Source organism: Daucus carota, chromosome 7 (assembly GCF_001625215.2).
Source record: "Daucus carota subsp. sativus chromosome 7, DH1 v3.0, whole genome shotgun sequence".
Lineage (NCBI taxonomy): Eukaryota > Viridiplantae > Streptophyta > Magnoliopsida > Apiales > Apiaceae > Daucus > Daucus carota.
The window spans coordinates 34,886,558-34,905,227 of record NC_030387.2 but is presented as its reverse complement, the minus strand read 5'-3'; the positions used below and the strand labels follow the sequence as shown (position 1 = coordinate 34,905,227).

The window sequence follows — 18,670 nt, the reverse complement described above, 5'->3', positions numbered from 1 at the left end:
ATGATGAGGAGACCTGAATTTCTACCCTTTTGGATGATTAAGGGGGAGACAATTTAGGAATCTATATCTATTAATAAGACAATAAGACTTGTGTGCTTAATTTGTTTAAGTACTTTATGGCCCTATGCTTTATTTGTTTGGTTTTAAAGACTAAGTTGTTAAGTTAGTTTGCATTTGGTTGGATATCAGGTGGTTTATCCTGGTTTAGGATTTTATTTGAATTATCTATGCAAGTATTTGGTTTAGTAATTCTGGTTGCATAATTTGATTGATATATCTACTGTCTTGCATGTCATACTTGTTATATTGGATTTATATGCTGAATTGATTTATTTATTAAGTTTAATGATATTAGATTGCTGTATTCAGGGGGAGTATTATTACTTTTCCTAAATATGGTGTAATCATCAAAAAGGGGGAGATTGATACTCTCAAGGTTTTGATGATCACACTGCCAGCAAGCTAATAGCATAAAACTGGTGCTTGTTAGCGAGCTATCAAAGTTATATATGAATGTGCTAACAGCTTGATGAGTTTCAGTATTATGATCACTGTCAGCAAGCTTACAGGTTAACATTCAGGCTTATCAGCGAGCTTACAGCGTGAACAGAATAACAAATGGATAAGGATTGAAGTCAAAAAGCAAGGAGATTTATTAGGAATCGATTTGTAAGGACTTTAATATTTATATATGACTTATATAAATATTAGAGCTCAGTTTTAAATTAGAATTTCAAACAAAAACGATTTCCTAACTTATAGGAGTTTTTATCTCATACTTGATCTTATCTAAACTACTCCTATTTGATTTCAAATTATCGTTTTATATACAAACGTTTACTGAGTTGTTTCAAACGACTTTATGCTAGTACTCAGTAAAGATAACATTATTCAAACGTTCATTATTCAAGCAAATTAAACGTGAGGTTGTTGAACCAAGAACGTTGGATAGTTTGTTGAGTTATGACCGTTTGGGATAATGATATATAAACTTGAGTGTGGTTTCTATTTTGAGTAGAGAACAAGAACACACTTCAAGCTTCTGAATACAACACACTTACATTGCAAAATCTTTACTTGAGCTCTAGTACTTATATTTGAATATATATCTATATTGAGTTCATAGTTTCGGTTGTATTACACTCATACATTGTATTGTTCAAAGTGTAAAGGTTTGTTGCTGTGTATCGAGCTTGTGAAACAAGGGAACAAGGGGACTAGTTAGCTAGAAGAGTATACTTGGGAAGTATAGGTCTTGGAGAGCTTTTGGTTCGTGGTTCAGGGGTTTCAGCAAGCTGATAACAGGAACAAGGGAGAAAGGGAGTTATATTATTGAATCTTGTAATCGTTGACATTATTGATTAATAATATAATCTCTTACCAGTTGGTAGGGGACCAGGACGTAGACCATTAGGGTTAGGGGTCGAACCTGGCTAAAATTCTCTGTGTTGCTAGCTTACTGATTATATCTGTTTTGCATTGCATCTGCATTGTTAGCTAGCTGACTGTTTACTCTGATAATTAACAGCAAGCTGTCTGTGACAGTATAAATATTCGGTAACATTAAAAATCGGTCATATTAGCCATAACACCTATTCACCCCCCCTCTAGGTGTGTAATTTCAGTTTACTTATCCACGCAAGTAACAGAGAACTTACGAAAGCTATGTTATAACATTAACACCTTCACAATACATTAAAGCATACTTCGGGTAGCATGCATATATAAAGAGAACTTCTGCATATTGGAGTAGCATTCAAGAGAAATCAGACATTGTATGGCCAACTAGTTGATTGAATAGAGAGAAACAGTTGACTATATATGAATTACTGCAAAAGCAAATGGTATCATCAAACTCTATAGACGGCAAACCTAGTAGTATGTCTCCAGAAAACATCTAGAAAAAATTGACAATTCACTTCCCAGCTAGCTCAGTCAATTGACAAGTACAGCGTTCCTTCTATCTAAATTTCTCTCTCTATATATATCCTTCAATATGGCCTCTGAAACAATAGACAAGACTTTGACACAGACATATTATCATTGTCCATGAAACTACAGATATCAATGTAATTGATATTGCATGCTTGAAACTTGCAGACACAAATATCAGTCACTTAGTCACGCTATTAACTATGTATCAGACACAATTACAGGCACGTTACTCAAATATAGGAACATAAAAGGGGATTCAGCAACAAAGAAGGTTGTGTATTCACTGCATGATATGACACAGGGTATAGCATATGATGCTGATACTCTGCTGTTCCGTATGTATCTCTTTCAGAAAATGAAAAAAGAAACAGCAGGACAGGTCGAAGAGAATTGCATATCCACTGAAGACCGCACAAGGTAATGCGAATCTTCAAGATATGCTTCTCCCGCTTGCACATCTTGTTTAGGAAAAAAGAAGAAGAAATCAATGAAATACATCACATAAGGTAGCGCTTCAAGCAGGGATTTAGGGCTGCAATGCACTTCTCTGGCTTGCATATCTTGTTCAGGTAAAAAGAAATAGAAACAAATGAATATGTCCGATAAGGTAGCATATCCAATAGACATTAAGCAGGCATTTAGGGCTACGTCGGTAATTCAGCCCACAATCACTAAAATGAAGGCATACAGCGCCTTGACTCTTAAAATAGCCTGTATTGAAGTTTTTAATTTCCAAGGCAGGTAAACAGGTAGTATATAAAGTCACATACACGTTGGATAAAGTAGCATATTTAAGCAATATCAAGCAGGTATATAGGGCAACATTTCCAGCAGTAGGTAATTTAGCTCACAATCATTAAAATGAAGGCATAGAGCACCTTGACCCTAAAAATAACCTGTATCGAATTTTCTAAATACCAAGGTGAGTAAACAAGTAGGATATAAAGTCACATACCTTACTTCATAGAAATTGATGGAGGTCTCCTTATTAGGGGCAATTGTATGTATTTAACACATAAGCAAAACAAAATCCAAAACTGCTTTCTAAGTTTCTAATAACATTTTTCCAAAAAAAAAAAACAAATTTAAACAAAATATCCCGTCTTGATTCTCTTTCTTGTAGCACTTTTCATCCTATGTTGTTCTCACCTAAATTATTTAGGTTACTAGAAAACCATGTATTCACCTCCTGCCACCACTGGGTTTCTTTACTGGAGCACTGTCCTCGTCATCTGACATTATATCTCCATACTCCCACATGCCCAGCCTCTTAGTACGAGCTTCTTCTTGGTCTTTTTCTAATTCGTCAATCACCTGTTTTCTTTCGACCGGCTCCCATCTCCTCCGCTTCTCCAACCTAGCAAGTCCTTCCTGCAAAATGTTACATGTCAATTATTGGAAGAGAATGTCCACATACAGAAGGGAGGTCTTCCCTTACAATATGCAATACAAAGTAGAAGAGATGCCATAGCTTAATAATTTAGCTGTGGAATGGAAAACCCCCAGAGTAAATACATTGTAAAAAGTAAAAATATCAGTTGACTATCCATATATAATTTTGAAACAAGTTTGTAAGAAGGTAAGCACATTGAAAATCCCATGGATAGGGATTTCACAAGAAAAAGTTTACATGTTTGTATTCTTAATTAGCCACAGGAGATAAAAACATACCTTCAACATGCGGGAATTTATGCTTTCATTAGCCTCCTCATCAATCAAAGTTACCATAAGGACAGTACCAGTTCCTTGTCCTTTGACTTTTCCGCCAGACGCATCCCTCTCTACAACAACAGCCTTAAACTCTTTTGGCCCACTAAGTGTGTGCTCGCTCAGACTAAAAGCTGCTTCCTGCCCATAATCCTCCTCCAAACTTGGAACCTTTACATAAGCAAGACAGCACAGTTGCGCAAGGCCAGGTGACGAAGACACGGAAGAATCAACAGGTCGCAATTGGCTGAAAGAAACCATTTCTTGATTTCCATAGTCAATGTAAAACACTTCAAATTTGTCTTTTGGAGATTCAACGACACCTCGAGGGGCATTCACAATCTTCAGGTATTGGATAACAGGAAAATTTTAGAAAGTCATCATAGAAATAACAAAGATATAATTTTGCACTATGCATGCAGATAAAGGAAAGAAAAAGGAGCAAAAAGTGTGGTATTATGATGTCACTCTCACCATTGCTCGGTTCCAGGAATTATCCGCACTAAACTGTGCAAGGACAAGGTCGCCTTTCTTTGGATTGAAAGCACCGATCAAAGGAGCCTCCTGGAGTGTCAAAGAAGCAAGCTGCTGCTGAATGGATGCCACTTTCTGATCTGCTGGCTGAACATAAAACTTTCCACCGCCAAGGACTTCAGTAACCACTACCTGAGAGTATATACAAGTAAACTATGTCACAACTTTATTGATCATCTGACAAGTACTTAGCTGAATTGATCAAATATTAAATTTATACCTTAAATTCTTCTTTCTTTCTTTCAGAAGTTGGGCCATTAGAAACTTCTTCTCCTTCAACATAGTTCTCCCAAATCTTCAACAAGAAGAAAAAGAAACTATAAGAAACATTAGAAAGTGGGATAGTTGTGCTAGGATAACAATTCTCAATCTCACCTTCAATTTCTGCTTCTTAGCAGACTGCTCAGCCTGCACAAGCAGGTGGATATCAGGTATCCTATCTGTACCAAAAGAGGTTTGAAGCCTGGCCAAACCAGCTTCGAGTAGTATCAATGCGACATTGGATCTTGACTCCCACAAAGATCCCAAAAAAGTACCTGTTCTGTCAACAGTTTCTACTTCAATCTGCAAAAGAGAAAGCATTTATTCAAAGACTATAAAGAGAATTTATGAACATTAACTAGGACATAAATAATCATAAAAACATTATGCACTACCTCAACATCCCTCTGCATGATTTTCCTTCTCATTAGTGCAATCGCTTCACTGGAATAAGGCTCATCTCGTCCTGGGCATCTCACTCCTGAGATCGAGAAAGCGATGCTGCAAGTTTCCTTTGGAATATATAATTTAAATCGGTGACCGCTAAACACATATTCCACAACAGCTGTCATCCTTCTATTCCGTTGCAAAAATGGCAAGAAATCTTTCGCTTTTTTAGATGAAGCCTGCAATAGATTTTATTGTGGAAAGTTAATAATATGAATCATTCCAAGCATTAATAATGGATTATGTCTTATTATTACCGTTATAAAGTCATTGACGTGCATCACTGGAGCATCCTTGCCGGAATACATCCCTTTCCTCCCAGCTTTGGCACGCGATTCGGCAGCAAGAAGGGAATCATAGTAATTTGATCTTACCTCAAGATCACGATGTTTAATGACTTCACCAAAACCGCGAGAAATAATTAACTCAGCAATATTAATCCCTGTCGGCTGACTGCCTGCACTAGGTGGAGCCTCGCCATCCTTCGGCAAAAAGACTGATCCAAAGTCCATTACCCTATCTGTTGTTCCAGTTGGAGCACCAGGTCCCTCTGCCAAGTTTACCTTCCTAGAATATTCCATTGAAACATGTACCTGAAAAAATGTTTATTCAAAATAAATCAAAGCCACTCAAAATAGATTCTTTTAGATGTGAACACTAGTAATGTCCATACTTGACGGCCGATTAGACGTGTTCGCAAGAGATCCTTCGCTTCACGAGCATAAGGGGGGCTTTTTTCATCTTTTCTAGGATTGCCTAGTCTCGGACACCTTATACTTGAGAGATTTACTCTTCGCTCAGCTAATGGACTGCCAAATGGAAGAGCATCATCTGCTACAACAATGCAATCCCCACTCACGACCTCAATAACCTAAAAAACAAAAAATCAAATTAAAGGTGACAAGGATAAAGTTTTGTAAACATCAAATGATTACACGTGAACTTGGATAAACAAAAACCAACCTTTCCACTAAAATTCTGGTCGTGAATTGCCTTCGAATTAGAAACCGGAGGCACATAGCTTGTCCACATTCTTAACCGACTCTTTTTAGCTTCAAGTTCAGCATTTTTTAGTTTCCGTTTGGCCTCATCATCCAACATACTAGCACTCCATTCAACATATTTAGCTAAGCCCTGAATTCAATAAAAAAGACAGTAAAAGAAGATTGAAGTCAACTAAAAGGACTTTATACAATTAGTGTGTTGAAACGAAATAGTAATATTAGTTTCTTCATTTTAATCATGTATGTTTTATGTCGAAAATTTACATGTTCAACAAGCTCCATAGCTAAATCCCTCGCAACATCACCATCAGGATAATATATGGAACCGATCAAGTTGCTGAATTTGTCAACACCCTCCAGAACAATGCGGACCTATAATTTAAATCATGAAATTAGAGCCATTAAAGTAAACAACAGTAAATAACGGCGGTTTGAAACAGCACTCACATCTCTATGTAATACACGAATCTCTGTAAAGTGTTTCCCTTCCCGCCCAAATAATTCTGGGGTAACTTCATTAGACGAGGCTGGTGATGCTGCAAGTCTCTGTGCCGATGTTAATGGGCCACGAGATTTAGTAGAAGCATTGCCATTTTCATCAGCTGCAGCGGTCATTTCAGGTTCAGGAATTGGGTCCTGCACAGCCCTTCTACCCATAGAGGGTGCCTGTAATATCAAAAAAGAAATAAACGTGAACATTACTTTTAAACATGACACCTATTAGAAAAATGTTGAGGTCAAGATTGGATTCTACCTGAATACCAGCAACAAAAACTTGGACGAACTGAAAATCTGGAAGCAAAAAAACACGAAGACTACTTCCATCACGAACTTGCTCCACAATAGCTTCCATGGGCCTACCTTTATTGGCAGCTAAAAGGCTCATTGCATCCAAGTTACTAGGATCACCAACTGCAGAAGGAGGCAATTTTCTGATGGCTGCCTCAGAAGCACCAGGCACCTACAAGTGATTTTTCTGTGTCAGAATGTTTTGCATATGAAGAAGTATATTGTTAATAAAAGAATTAAACAGCCAAGGTCCAAAAAAGTTTATAGTCAAAGAGACAACCAAAAGGCATATGCGTTGTAAATTTGTATTCAAAGACACCTTAATAATGTAGAAAACACCAACAGGCTAGGACACATAACACAAATATATCAGCTGTTTTAGTACATAAAATTTTAAGTTTGCAGAATATAATTCTAAGAATATTCTTACACAACCCCATACATAAAGATACATATAGATATGAAATCAAACTATATGACATTGCCAATAACCAGTCCTTTAGCAATTTTATGATGCAGATATTGTACTAACCTTGCTCCAGCGACCAACACCTTGTTGTTTGGCTTGCTCTTCTAATCGCAAAAGTTCTGCTACAAAAGGACTGACTTCAGCTTTCTGCTGACTTTGCTCCCGAACCTCTCTAACCTGTAAATAAAGATTTGACCAATAGTATTAGCTAGAAGCATTATTAATTATCATCTATTAGAACCTAAGAAAGAATAAAAATCTGACCTTTGCCCATCCAGAAGCAACAACGAGACACGCAACATTCTTATCACCAATAAAAACAGAACCAAATTCTCGGCCTATGGCTGGTACTTCATAGTCCACTTTAAAAATTACCTCCTAGTGAACCAAAATTGAGCAGGGTTTAATGCTTATACGAGTAGTGAACTGAAAAAAGAAAAGCAAGTAACTGATAACCAAGTACCTGTCCTATGCAAAGCTTCCTTAGAAACTCTCTGCTCTCCCATGCAAAAGGTTCATCATCACTGTTTTTACGAGCCTGCAATGATAATGAGGAAGATAAATAAATGCTTGCAAACCAAGTGTTGTTAATATATCATAGTCTTATACCATTTATATCATAAACTAAAAAGTAATATAAAGATTTAAGCTTTAAAGCCTGTATAATATTACCAATCTTGGAGCAACAAGAGATGACAAGGTTATGGTCTTTTCGGGAGGAATTTCAGCCTTTGTGTTCCCCATTATAACCAGAGAGTCCCCAGATGGAACAGCTTTGACTTTTCCCTTCAACCATCCCGATGCTCCTACTGTCGCCATCCTGACCGCAAAAACGTCTGCACAAGAAAAACTATTATTAACCGTGCTTCACAAGAAATCCGCATTCCACCACAATAAAAACAATAATTAATTATGCTTTGTTATTAAATCAGAATTTCACATCCAACAATCCAGGCAATGTACATCAATCAACACACTTTCAGCAATCCAATCAATCAATCCACAACAACGATATAAAATCCCGAAACACCAAAACTCCATCTTCACACCACTCAAACACGTGCAATTAAAAAACACAAACCAACAACAGAAAATTCAACATCTACAGTCCATACACACAACCAAAAACAATACAAACAGACAAATCTCCCAACCAAAAGAACTAATCTTCCACCGGCCTGATCCATTCATCCAAACAAACACGAAAACAATCACAAAACCAAACACTATCCGTGATCACGCATCTCGCCACTAACAAAACCACCAATCCACAAATCCGAACACCACACAAACACAAACAAGCACAAAACACACGAAAACAGAGACAAATCCAGAGCATCAACTCAATTCCATCACGATATCATCACAAAACCTCAGATCTAATCAATCATCACTATTCACAACCATTACAAATCCCAAAATTCAATAATCAACATCAACAGATTCATATACACAAGCACATACATAGCAAAACGAATCAACAGAAACAGCATCGAGATGTGAGCAACATATAGATACAGATGAATGTGTGTATAATTAAATTCAGTTAAATAGATCTGAGATTAATACCTATTACGAAGCTCTTTGTTGTTGCAAGTTTCAGTTTACTCGGACGGCGGATCAACAGAACTTGTATAAACAAAGTGTGTGTAATGGGGTTATTATATATTGAATTGAAGGAATGAATGCTAGTCCAATATTACGCTTTTACCCTCAATTTTAATATTAATTACGGATATTGCCACTGCTTGAATTTATATCTGACCAAAATCTACAGGTATTTACTGTGGGAATTACTGTTTGGTTAATTCGCGTAATATTTGGTGGGATAGAGTGACAGTGACTGTTTTGACTTGCGATGAAGGTAAATTTGCCTTATTTACGCGTCATAACGCGCATGAATAATTAGGCCGAGCCAGTAATATGATGCCACGTGCTCCTGTGATGAGTATTTGGTCAGTTACAGTTGGCTGGTAAGTTTTGACTTTTTTTTTTTACAGTTAGTAGTTGTATGTAGTAATATACTAATATCCCGATATGAATTTGATTTGCTCGATACGGATTTGATTTTCTTGAGGATAATAAATTCTCTCGGGTATCTGTTATATACTTTTGTGATTATTTGGGAGTATTACTTTTTCATATTTACTTTTTTAATTAAATTGATAATTATTTATTTTATGTCGTTCCCCTAAAAAAATGATCGTATTATACTGCCATGATTGTTAAAATATTTTATCTTGCAAAATGATAAATGAGAAACGAACAACGAAAAAGGTCCCATTATGTTCGTGGAAAAAACTTTACGTTTTACCGCTAAGATATTAGAAACTTGTCTACGAGGATAATGGAAAATATTTTCATAGAAGGAAAGGAGGAAAATGTCGATCTTATCCTGTGAAAATAATGAATTTTTCAGCCAGATAATCATTAATGATATCTTAAAAATTATTTGATATAATAATGAGAAAATTCATAAAATTTATAATTGAATTATTGGACTAAATTAAGTTTGGATTAATAAAAAAAATAATTTTAACACAAACAACAAAAACACATATACATTCATATGGTATTATTAAAAATTGGAATGTATAAAGTTTAGTAGGTTAATCGATACCTATATTAGTTGGTGAATTTATTATTTTATTTGATGATATGTTTTGATGGATCTTTTTATTATAATTAAAACATTATCAAACATCTTTTTTAAATATGTTTCTCAGTCCTATATTTTAATGAACTTGCTTATTGGAACTTATTGAACATGTCTAATAAAATATACTAACCCAGCGATATGTTTATCAATTATTTGAAAATTTTATTTTTTAATATAAATTTTAATTATAAAAAACAGATATTATAGATGCCCAAACAGCCTATAAGCTAATATATATACACAGACACACATATATATAAGGATATCATGTTCTAGCGCATAATAACGTATCTAAAATGTTTTAATAATCATACAAATATCTCATAAAAAATACTTGATAAGTCAAAAATAAAACATTTTAAGTTCGCATAATACTAATCTCAATTTTTGACATGGTTTAAGACGATCGAAATTGACATTAATAGAATGGATACCAGATAGACAATAGACGTATACATTTTAACTTTTACCTATTTATGATAAAGATGTGCATAACAAACACCAACTTTTTCTATAAATGATTTCCCTCTCTTATGTAAGCTCATAACTGAAAGTGATAAAGAAGATCCAAGAAAATAAATGGAGAATAAAGTAATAAAATAAAGAAGGATAGATTGAACGAAGTAATATACGAAGAGATATAGGTGTGTAAAGCTGAAATGCTTTACATCTTTGTTTGATAACATAAATTTCAAAACTAAGTTCATTTTTTTACAATACACATATTTTTATTGACTGTATTGTAGCTTTCATGAGTATAATTGATTTAGATTTTGTAAATATTAATGAAAATACGATCAATTTCAAGTAGACAAACATTTTACGTTACCAGATGATTAATTATACGATTTCTTTTAATTAAAATGAGACATACATGTCGATTTGTGATTTCAAAGAATTCGCCAATATATGATCTCCAACCATTTCACAATAACGAAGACAAGAAAATAATAAAAAAAGAATTAAAAATATTATTGTTCGATTAAATGGACCATGTATATAACAATTAATACTAATCGTTACGTTTTACCTCTTAATTTAACTGACTGAAAAAGACATAACTTACTTCAAATACAGGGAATGTCTTATATTTTATGAGTACGTATAACCCGAATACATGATAGTGATCCCAAATGAGATAAAAATAAGGCATCTACATGCCCCCAATAAAGATAACCCATCAAAATACATAATAAGATTGTCAAAGCCTGATCAAGACAAGAAAGAAAGAAAAAATCGATACAAATAATCTGATTTGACTTATAAATCACAAATCGGGTTAATGAATCCCCACACACATTTTCAATTCAAAATTTAATGGATAAGTAACAATTTAAGAATTCCAGTAGATTGTGCATGAATTTGATTTCATGTTTAGTCCAACAGGGTTGAGGTAACATATCACACAATCCTTCAAATTCTATTGTAACATGAACACATTTCAAAAGACATAAAATACACAGAACATTTTCATAAAATCTATAATTTATAAAAATAAAAGATCAAACAGATATTGAATATCAATATATTTTAATGGATTTTAAATAATTTTGATTAAATATCATTAGATTTCTAGGCATAATTTAATATATCAGTTGAATACCACTCAATTTATAAAATAATCTGAAATATTAATTGAATATTTCAAATTTTAATATATTTTTTAAAATTCAAATTCCATGACAAAAAAAATCAATAGAAAATTTCAATAAAATACCCCGTTGGGCTCCAACTTCCATTCTCAGGGCTTCTATTGATGCATTGTGTTGGGCCCTAGAATAAAGATAACTAATATGTGTAAGGCCCGAAAGGGCATAAAGTAGGAAAAGGCCCATGAGGCCTATTTGATTCCCCATAATATAAGACAACTGCCAGAGGATGAAAAAGAGAGATTAGAAAGAGAACCTCAAAGAGAGGAAAATTGTAAATCCTGAAGTCCAATATTAATAAAATATATTCGATGTTCTTGCTCTCATCACATTGCTTTAACCATTTATTTCTTCTATTTGTTTGTTGTTAGACTGCATGCAAATCACTACATGATTGTTTTCCTTTGGGGTTTTAACTTTGCATGAAGTTGCAGGCTAGCTGCAGATATTAGGATGAAGTTTAGGAGGATTTTACTAAATGCACAAAATAGAGCACTGACACTTTTCATATCTGTCAGTTAAAAAACTTGGGTAACTACTATATCTGTTGCTTTCCATAAATTCCGAGAATTAGAACTTCATATTGCTAACACCTTGAGGTTTTAGAAGAATTGCTCACTTAACATGGTATCAAAACGCAGACTCATAGGAGACTCGATCCTGGTAAGCCCTCCTCCCCACACCTTTACATTTTAGGAGAATTGATCACTTAACACTTTATTTTTACGGTGACAGTAACAGGCTTACAGTCCACCTGAGTGTTCTAGCCTCTGCAACTTCCTTTTCAGACATTCTTCAAGACTTGGTAACTGAGTTTACTTAGATACTTATATGTCAAGGGCCTTCAATGAACATAAACTAGGCAGGCATTTTTATTTTCATTGAGTGAAAAACAGAACAAAAACCTTTCTTTCAAAAACTGTCTGATTAGGGTGGATCGAGGATTACTCCATACAATTAGTTATCTATCTTAAGATGTTTACTTTCTTTTTTAAGAACTCTTAACAAAATAGATGGTCGGTTACATCCTCAACATAACTTGACATACATAACCATCAATTGACTGATCTGACATTGAATTATTTTTGTATTTTACTTAAGAAGTGGCCCAAAAAAAAATTACTAGATAATAGCTTTTTTTAGTTTCATCAATGCAGTTGCTCCAAGAAATTACAATAAACATAAGTTACTTAAAGCAAAAGAGAGATTGTGGTGTGCTTGGTGGAGACATCCGACCTTCTTGACACCAGCAGGTCATCTTTATATCACAAACAAATAAATCTGACAACATAATCCACTGAGAAACTAAGTAGTGAAGTGAACTCCAAGTATGAAGCATATTCATTGTATTCACCCTCTCAAGATACTAACTTGTAACATATATATGTGGTATCTGAACACCCAACATGGAAAACAAAACTAGAAACTGATCTTGTGATCTAAACTATACCAAAGTGATATTATGTTCAAATTGTTGATGTTCTGTCATATCGCCTTCATACTATGCCTCTGCGCAAAACTGTGCTTTGCAGGCGATAGTGATAACCTCCAAGATATATGTCCAACAGGTACTTCCCCTAAACAAACCATCTTCATAAATGGCTTTCCCTGCAAAAACCCGACAAACATCACAGCTTCTGATTTTAAAAGCTCATTGCTAAATCACAAAGGCGACACTGATAATTTTCTGCAGTCATCAACTAATATTGTCACTGCCTCAGAATATCCTGGCCTTAACACCTTAGGGTTATCTGTGGCTAGAATTGACTTGGATATTGATGGTCTTGTTATGCCACACTCTCATCCAAGGGCGTCAGAGATATTTTTTGTCAGCAAAGGTATTGTTGTTGCTGGATTTATTGATACAAACAATCAGCTGTTCCAGGGGATTCTTCGGGAAGGCGATGTGTTTGTGATCCCAAGGGGCTTGCTTCATTACTACTTAAATGGTGGTTTTGAGCCTGCTACTATTATTGCCGTGTTAAACAGTCAGAGTCCAGGAGTTGTGAGCATTGCTGATGCAATGTTTACACCTAATGATTTAGAAGCCATGGAAAGAATTAAAAGGAGTGTAATTTCAAAGTCTCTATTGGACTTGGATCATGCTGAAAATGCGAATCTGTCTCAAATTTAGCAGTTCTGAAGCTGGTTTTATTTTGATTCTGTTCCTGTTGACATGAAAAGACTTGATTGCTTTGATTGAATAGCATAAATAGTGGATTGGGAAATTTATTTGTTTTTTGTGGAATGAAGTTATGTAAATTGTGAAAATCGAAGGCTGCTGCTGCTGTTGGACTGCAGGTCTGTTTGTTTGTTGGAGAAATTGTTGCTAATTACATTTGTGAATATAAACTATGTCGAACATCTTGTGTCTTACTTGTAATGGTAAATATTAGATCATATCAGGACGTTCAAGAATCGAATAAAATTTACAAGTATGTTTTGTTTTACATCATACCACAGGACTGGTATCTACTCAGAATACCAGAGTATACACAAAGAACTTTATATTGGCTTACTCGACACACAATGAATTGATTTATGATCTTCATTAGTGAAAGTGCAAGGAACTCATACGCGGTTAAAGAAAGAGAGATGAGTGCTGATAGCATCTGATAACATCTTTGAACCCGCTTATCTACAATTCCAGATTAAAAATTCTCTTTGTGAAAATCAAACTTGGTGGAAGTTGCGTTTGAATATTCGGCAGCTAGATCTTTCAAGACTTCCCCTAGTGGCAGAGGCCCACAGTAAAACACACCTGATCATTTACAATAATGAATATATATATCAGTATTGGCTATATAATTTAGATGTGAGTTCAGCAGAACTAGGAAAAAAGATTGAGAAATGAGAACTGACCAACTCGGCTATCTTTGTGTTTGTCAGCAATGTCCTTGTAGACCTTTTTCCAATTAGGCCTGGCAAAGTGAGACTTGACCCGAGTACCCGTGACAACATCGACTCCATGCTTATCATAGTAAATGGACTGAAGCATGGCGATTAGAGCGGACTGAGCATTGCCTTTTTCGTACACACTAGTGCAGTGATTATGCATTTCTATGACACCATTCTTGTCGGCATCAGTAACCTCATTAATCACCCCTTTAAACCATTCAAAGGATCCTTGGGTAGGTGTCACCCAATAGAAATATGCTTTTCTTGTTTTGAAGCCACTGGCACTGGATTGCCCTGGTGATTTTTTTGTAGATGGGCTAAAATAATTACTATCAGTGCCACTAGCTTTGCCTGTCCCATCTTCAATAGCATTCTCTTCTTCCTCCCTTGCCTTAATGTTGTTCACTATGTCCTTTACAATACTGATCATGGGTGTTGCTCCTATACCTGACCCTATCAGTAACAACAAATCATAGCTTTTATAGTCTTGTGCAGGTGCTCCGTATGGGCCATCAATCGACACTTTAACACTGTACCATAGATATCATAATGGTGTTCAGAGAAGAATATAAACAGATGGTTTAACTTCCAATAAACATAGATAAACCTGTAGAGTACAATCTTACTTGGGTGTATTGTTTGTTCCTTTGATAAATTCGGCTGTCAGAACTCCACTTCTCTCGCTAGGTGATGACTGACAGACCTAATAATAAATATTGTTTATTGGATCAAGTTGTTTCATAAATTCGAGGCTATATAATACTAGCAGATCACAAACATCTTCTGGTTCCTGTTGTTTTTAAATACATGTTATTTTTCAGCGGTCCTAGTATTTAATAGAACGAACCTGTGAGAAGACCTCCTTCATTTCTCCTGTCCAATCACCAACACTACGAATATGAACACTGAGATAATCATCATCAGGGGCAGAGGTGATAGAAAAAGGATGCCTAATGTCACACAAATTCAGAAGTCACTAAAAGAACAGGATGACAGGGTCCGTAAAGGAATATACACTCCACATTTTCATAGATGATCAAACGCGTGATAAGTTGCGGTGTCCATACTAGTAAAAGTAAAGGATCTGATCACCTACCATTCAAATGGTGAAACAGCAGCACAGTTGACAAACATGTATTGCCCACTCTTGTATTTAAATCCCTCAGGCTTAAACACTTGAAGAGCTAAAAGATTCTCATAAACCACCACCTTGACACAATAAAATTTATCAGAGGGTATAAGAAACTTTCATTATCACTAAAGTTCAGACATAAATAGATGATTACACACGACTAAAAAATATAGAGGCTTACCTTTTTTATATTAACAGCTTTGATGCTCGATCTATAGGTTCTTATGAATCTCTCACAGGCGTAGAGTATGATTGGAACTGCCAAATACATCCAAGTCTGGCATTTGCAAAACATTAAACAGCTTGTTAAATGATTGCCAGGAAGATTATTTACTACAGTATATGGTGTTCAAGTTAATTTGTACTTGCCGTTTTCTTGTACCAGTCATGTGTCAGGTAAAGTTTGACACCGTGAACAATGAGCAATGCATATACAATGACAAAGAGGTGATGTGAGTACCAGAAGGCATTGAATCCAGTAAGCTTGTTTAATATCTGCTCAAGACCTCTTTTCAATTCTTTCAGATATATGGGTGAATTTGCATCCGGATTTTTGGATGGACTTGCAGTTTTCAAATTTTTTGGTTCTACTTTGCGGCTCCTCAACCACGGGCTGGCTAGCGTAAATGCTATTGCCATCAACACTACCATAACAATCCCAGTTATTCCTTCTACACCCTTCACAAACCACCAGTAGTTTGGAGGCTGATCTTTTCCAAAAAAAGGCTCCATTAGTTCATACTTCTCCTCATCCGCGTGAAGTAGACGAGGAAAGTCACAAGTCAAATGGGCCAATCCATGAATCCCAACCCCTATTGCAATCCCCACTGTTATAATCTATAGAAAGTTAAAATTTCAAAACATATTATAACCAAATTGGATTAAAGAAAGAACTCATATAAAATAAGATTTTTTGACAAATCAAACTTACTTGGTGAAATTTAATGTTGTTGTCGAAGGGAACAGCATCTCCTAATCTGGTTTTATTCCTAAGCCAGGTGATAGTGTTTCGACAGACTGGTAACAATATCAGTGCCATGTTGAACTTAAGTGTCTCAGCTGCACCCTTTGCTAAACAAACACAAACTCCCATAACTTGGTAGGCAGCTTTGTTTTTGTATTGCACATACTTGTAAGCAAATAAACCAGCCATAATCCCAAGCCATACTGCCAAAACCCAAACTTTTTTCCAATTTTCCGCTACAAAGTACTGAAAGTCTTTATATGTTCTCAAAATTACTTGGTAATGTGTCGGCTTAATCTCCTGGCTCGGCTTGCTTGGTGCTTCAGCTTCCATATTTTCAGCTCGCAACAGAAGCATCTCCATTTTTTCAATCTGTTATTGAGGCAAAAGCAGCGCATACTAATAAAATGCATTATCAACCAAATACGATCAACTTTTGATAATTTTGTCTGAGCTGTAGACATATTTTATAAATCATTTACCATGATGTATCCAAGATTCTCAGTGTCGAGCTCTTCCATAATAAGTGTTGCATATTCATCTGCTCGGTTTTTAATAGTCGAAAGCTTGTTGGCAGAAGCAGTAAGAGTAATAATCTGGAAACAATCAAGCACTACTAATTAATATCTCAGACGTGAGATGATGGTTCTGTTCATATAGAAGTCAACTTTTGTGTAACATCTTATGAATTATCATATGCTGTACTACATACCTCTCTCACTTCATCCTTGGAGATTCTACCATCTGCATCTTTGTCAACCCTTCAAATTAAATAATTTATAACTTCAATCTTTCTTCAACTTCATGTAGTATTTCAAAAGGCAAATCAGAATATCTGTTTTTTTCGTGTTAGCATAATAACAGAAATTAATCTTACATGTCAAAGAAAGTTTGAAGCCTGGAATCGAAATTCTGATCAGATATCTGGTCCCAAAACTCTTTCAACTGTACTTTGTTGATCGAGTTGCCCATTATGTTCTTTCTCTTGGCAATCGCGTCAAAAAGCCCCTCAGCAAAATCTCTAGACACCACTTTCTCACCTATAGTCAATCATCATCATCAATCATAACACATAGAAGCATAAATTTGCATCACTCTGTTTGAAAACACGCATTTCATTTCAAATGATAGGATTTGAGTTGTCATTTCAGATTCTCACGTTTATACTAACATTTGAATATCTTGAATTTCAAATGAAATTCAAACCCATATTCCCAAACAGGTTATTTGTTCAAATTCAGAATTTCAAATAAAATCCAGGTTACCAAACAGACAATAATTCTAATAAATCAATTTACCTATGCATTCCCAAAAACGTGCCCGAGGAAGCAAGCCATTCGTGTTCTCAGTGAGTTTTTTAAAATTGTTCTCCACGGCCATCCAATTGGTGCCACCACTACCCTTGCTTACAAAATTAAACCCCGACGAAGCATGAACTGCGCCTGATTTAGCGCGATCATATTTTTCTAGTGGCCTTTTACTCAATGCAGCCAACCGCTGCAGCTCCTCAGAAACCTGCCTAATCTTCATGGAACCAAAAGTTGACCTTTTAGCCAGCTGAGTCCACTTGCTGTGTTGCACATTAGCATCTTTGGTAGCTTTACTATGAACTTCCACCGAGTTTTGACGAGCAGCCAACGTGATTTCCATACGATCATCACTCGAATTCACATTCACATTATTATTACTGCCACCATCTTCTGCTTCCATCTTGAGACTAATTCCTCTGATTTATATTTATTTGATGAAAATTTATGTATAATGTCAAATATGAGAAGAGGAAATCAGTTGTATAAGCAAAAGACAGAAGAACAGAATGTGATATATATAAGTGTTTTTTATATTAGCTGTAGGTGACGAATTTACAGCGAAGAGAGTGAGATTTTAAATAGGATTCGTGGAAGCAACAATCATTTTCCCAAGTTTGTTAAACTTAAACTAATATTAAGGTCAAGGTGTTGATGTCATGGTGCCTGATGTCATGCCCATTTTAACTAGGGTTGACTCTCGCGGAGACATTTTTTAACGGAGGCTCCGGCTATACTATATATTTTTTGTTACCCAGAAATCCACATATAGTTTTCATGTTCCCATACTTATTGAGGACCATGCTGCTGTCTAAGTCAAGCTGTCCTCCTTTTGTCTGTTATAACAGTTTGTCCTTAGTTCGTTATTATAGTTTGTCTCCATCTTTTGTATGGCTGAGATTAAGTCAATGATGT

At 35.4% G+C, this 18,670-nt stretch overlaps 3 protein-coding genes across 3 annotated transcripts; 1 reads left to right on the top strand and 2 right to left on the bottom strand.

Annotated features, from left to right (window-relative positions):
- Positions 1–2,870: 2,870 nt before the first annotated feature.
- LOC108195771 (ribonuclease TUDOR 1) lies at positions 2,871–8,857 on the bottom strand. The gene is made up of 17 exons (XM_017362721.2): positions 8,716–8,857; positions 7,819–7,982; positions 7,610–7,684; positions 7,411–7,524; positions 7,210–7,323; positions 6,643–6,849; positions 6,336–6,554; positions 6,153–6,260; positions 5,848–6,018; positions 5,558–5,755; positions 5,142–5,477; positions 4,833–5,063; positions 4,552–4,740; positions 4,397–4,471; positions 4,117–4,308; positions 3,607–3,984; positions 2,871–3,306 (listed from the first exon to the last, which is right to left on the bottom strand). The coding sequence occupies exons 2-17, from the start codon at positions 7,963–7,965 to the stop codon at positions 3,118–3,120; spliced, it is 2,943 nt and encodes a 980-aa protein (XP_017218210.1). The 5' UTR covers positions 7,966–7,982; positions 8,716–8,857; the 3' UTR covers positions 2,871–3,117.
- A 3,990-nt stretch (positions 8,858–12,847) lies between these two features.
- LOC108195773 (germin-like protein subfamily 3 member 4) lies at positions 12,848–13,818 on the top strand. Its single transcript, XM_017362724.2, has one exon. The coding sequence runs from the start codon at positions 12,917–12,919 to the stop codon at positions 13,586–13,588; it is 672 nt and encodes a 223-aa protein (XP_017218213.1). The 5' UTR covers positions 12,848–12,916; the 3' UTR covers positions 13,589–13,818.
- Positions 13,819–13,864: 46 nt separating this feature from the next.
- Positions 13,865–18,347, bottom strand: LOC108195772 (respiratory burst oxidase homolog protein C). The gene is made up of 12 exons (XM_017362723.2): positions 17,747–18,347; positions 17,326–17,488; positions 17,161–17,209; positions 16,931–17,044; positions 16,416–16,820; positions 15,854–16,321; positions 15,666–15,761; positions 15,449–15,561; positions 15,200–15,302; positions 14,979–15,055; positions 14,317–14,882; positions 13,865–14,215 (listed from the first exon to the last, which is right to left on the bottom strand). The coding sequence occupies exons 1-12, from the start codon at positions 18,156–18,158 to the stop codon at positions 14,106–14,108; spliced, it is 2,676 nt and encodes an 891-aa protein (XP_017218212.1). The 5' UTR covers positions 18,159–18,347; the 3' UTR covers positions 13,865–14,105.
- Between the last annotated feature and the right edge of the window lie 323 nt (positions 18,348–18,670).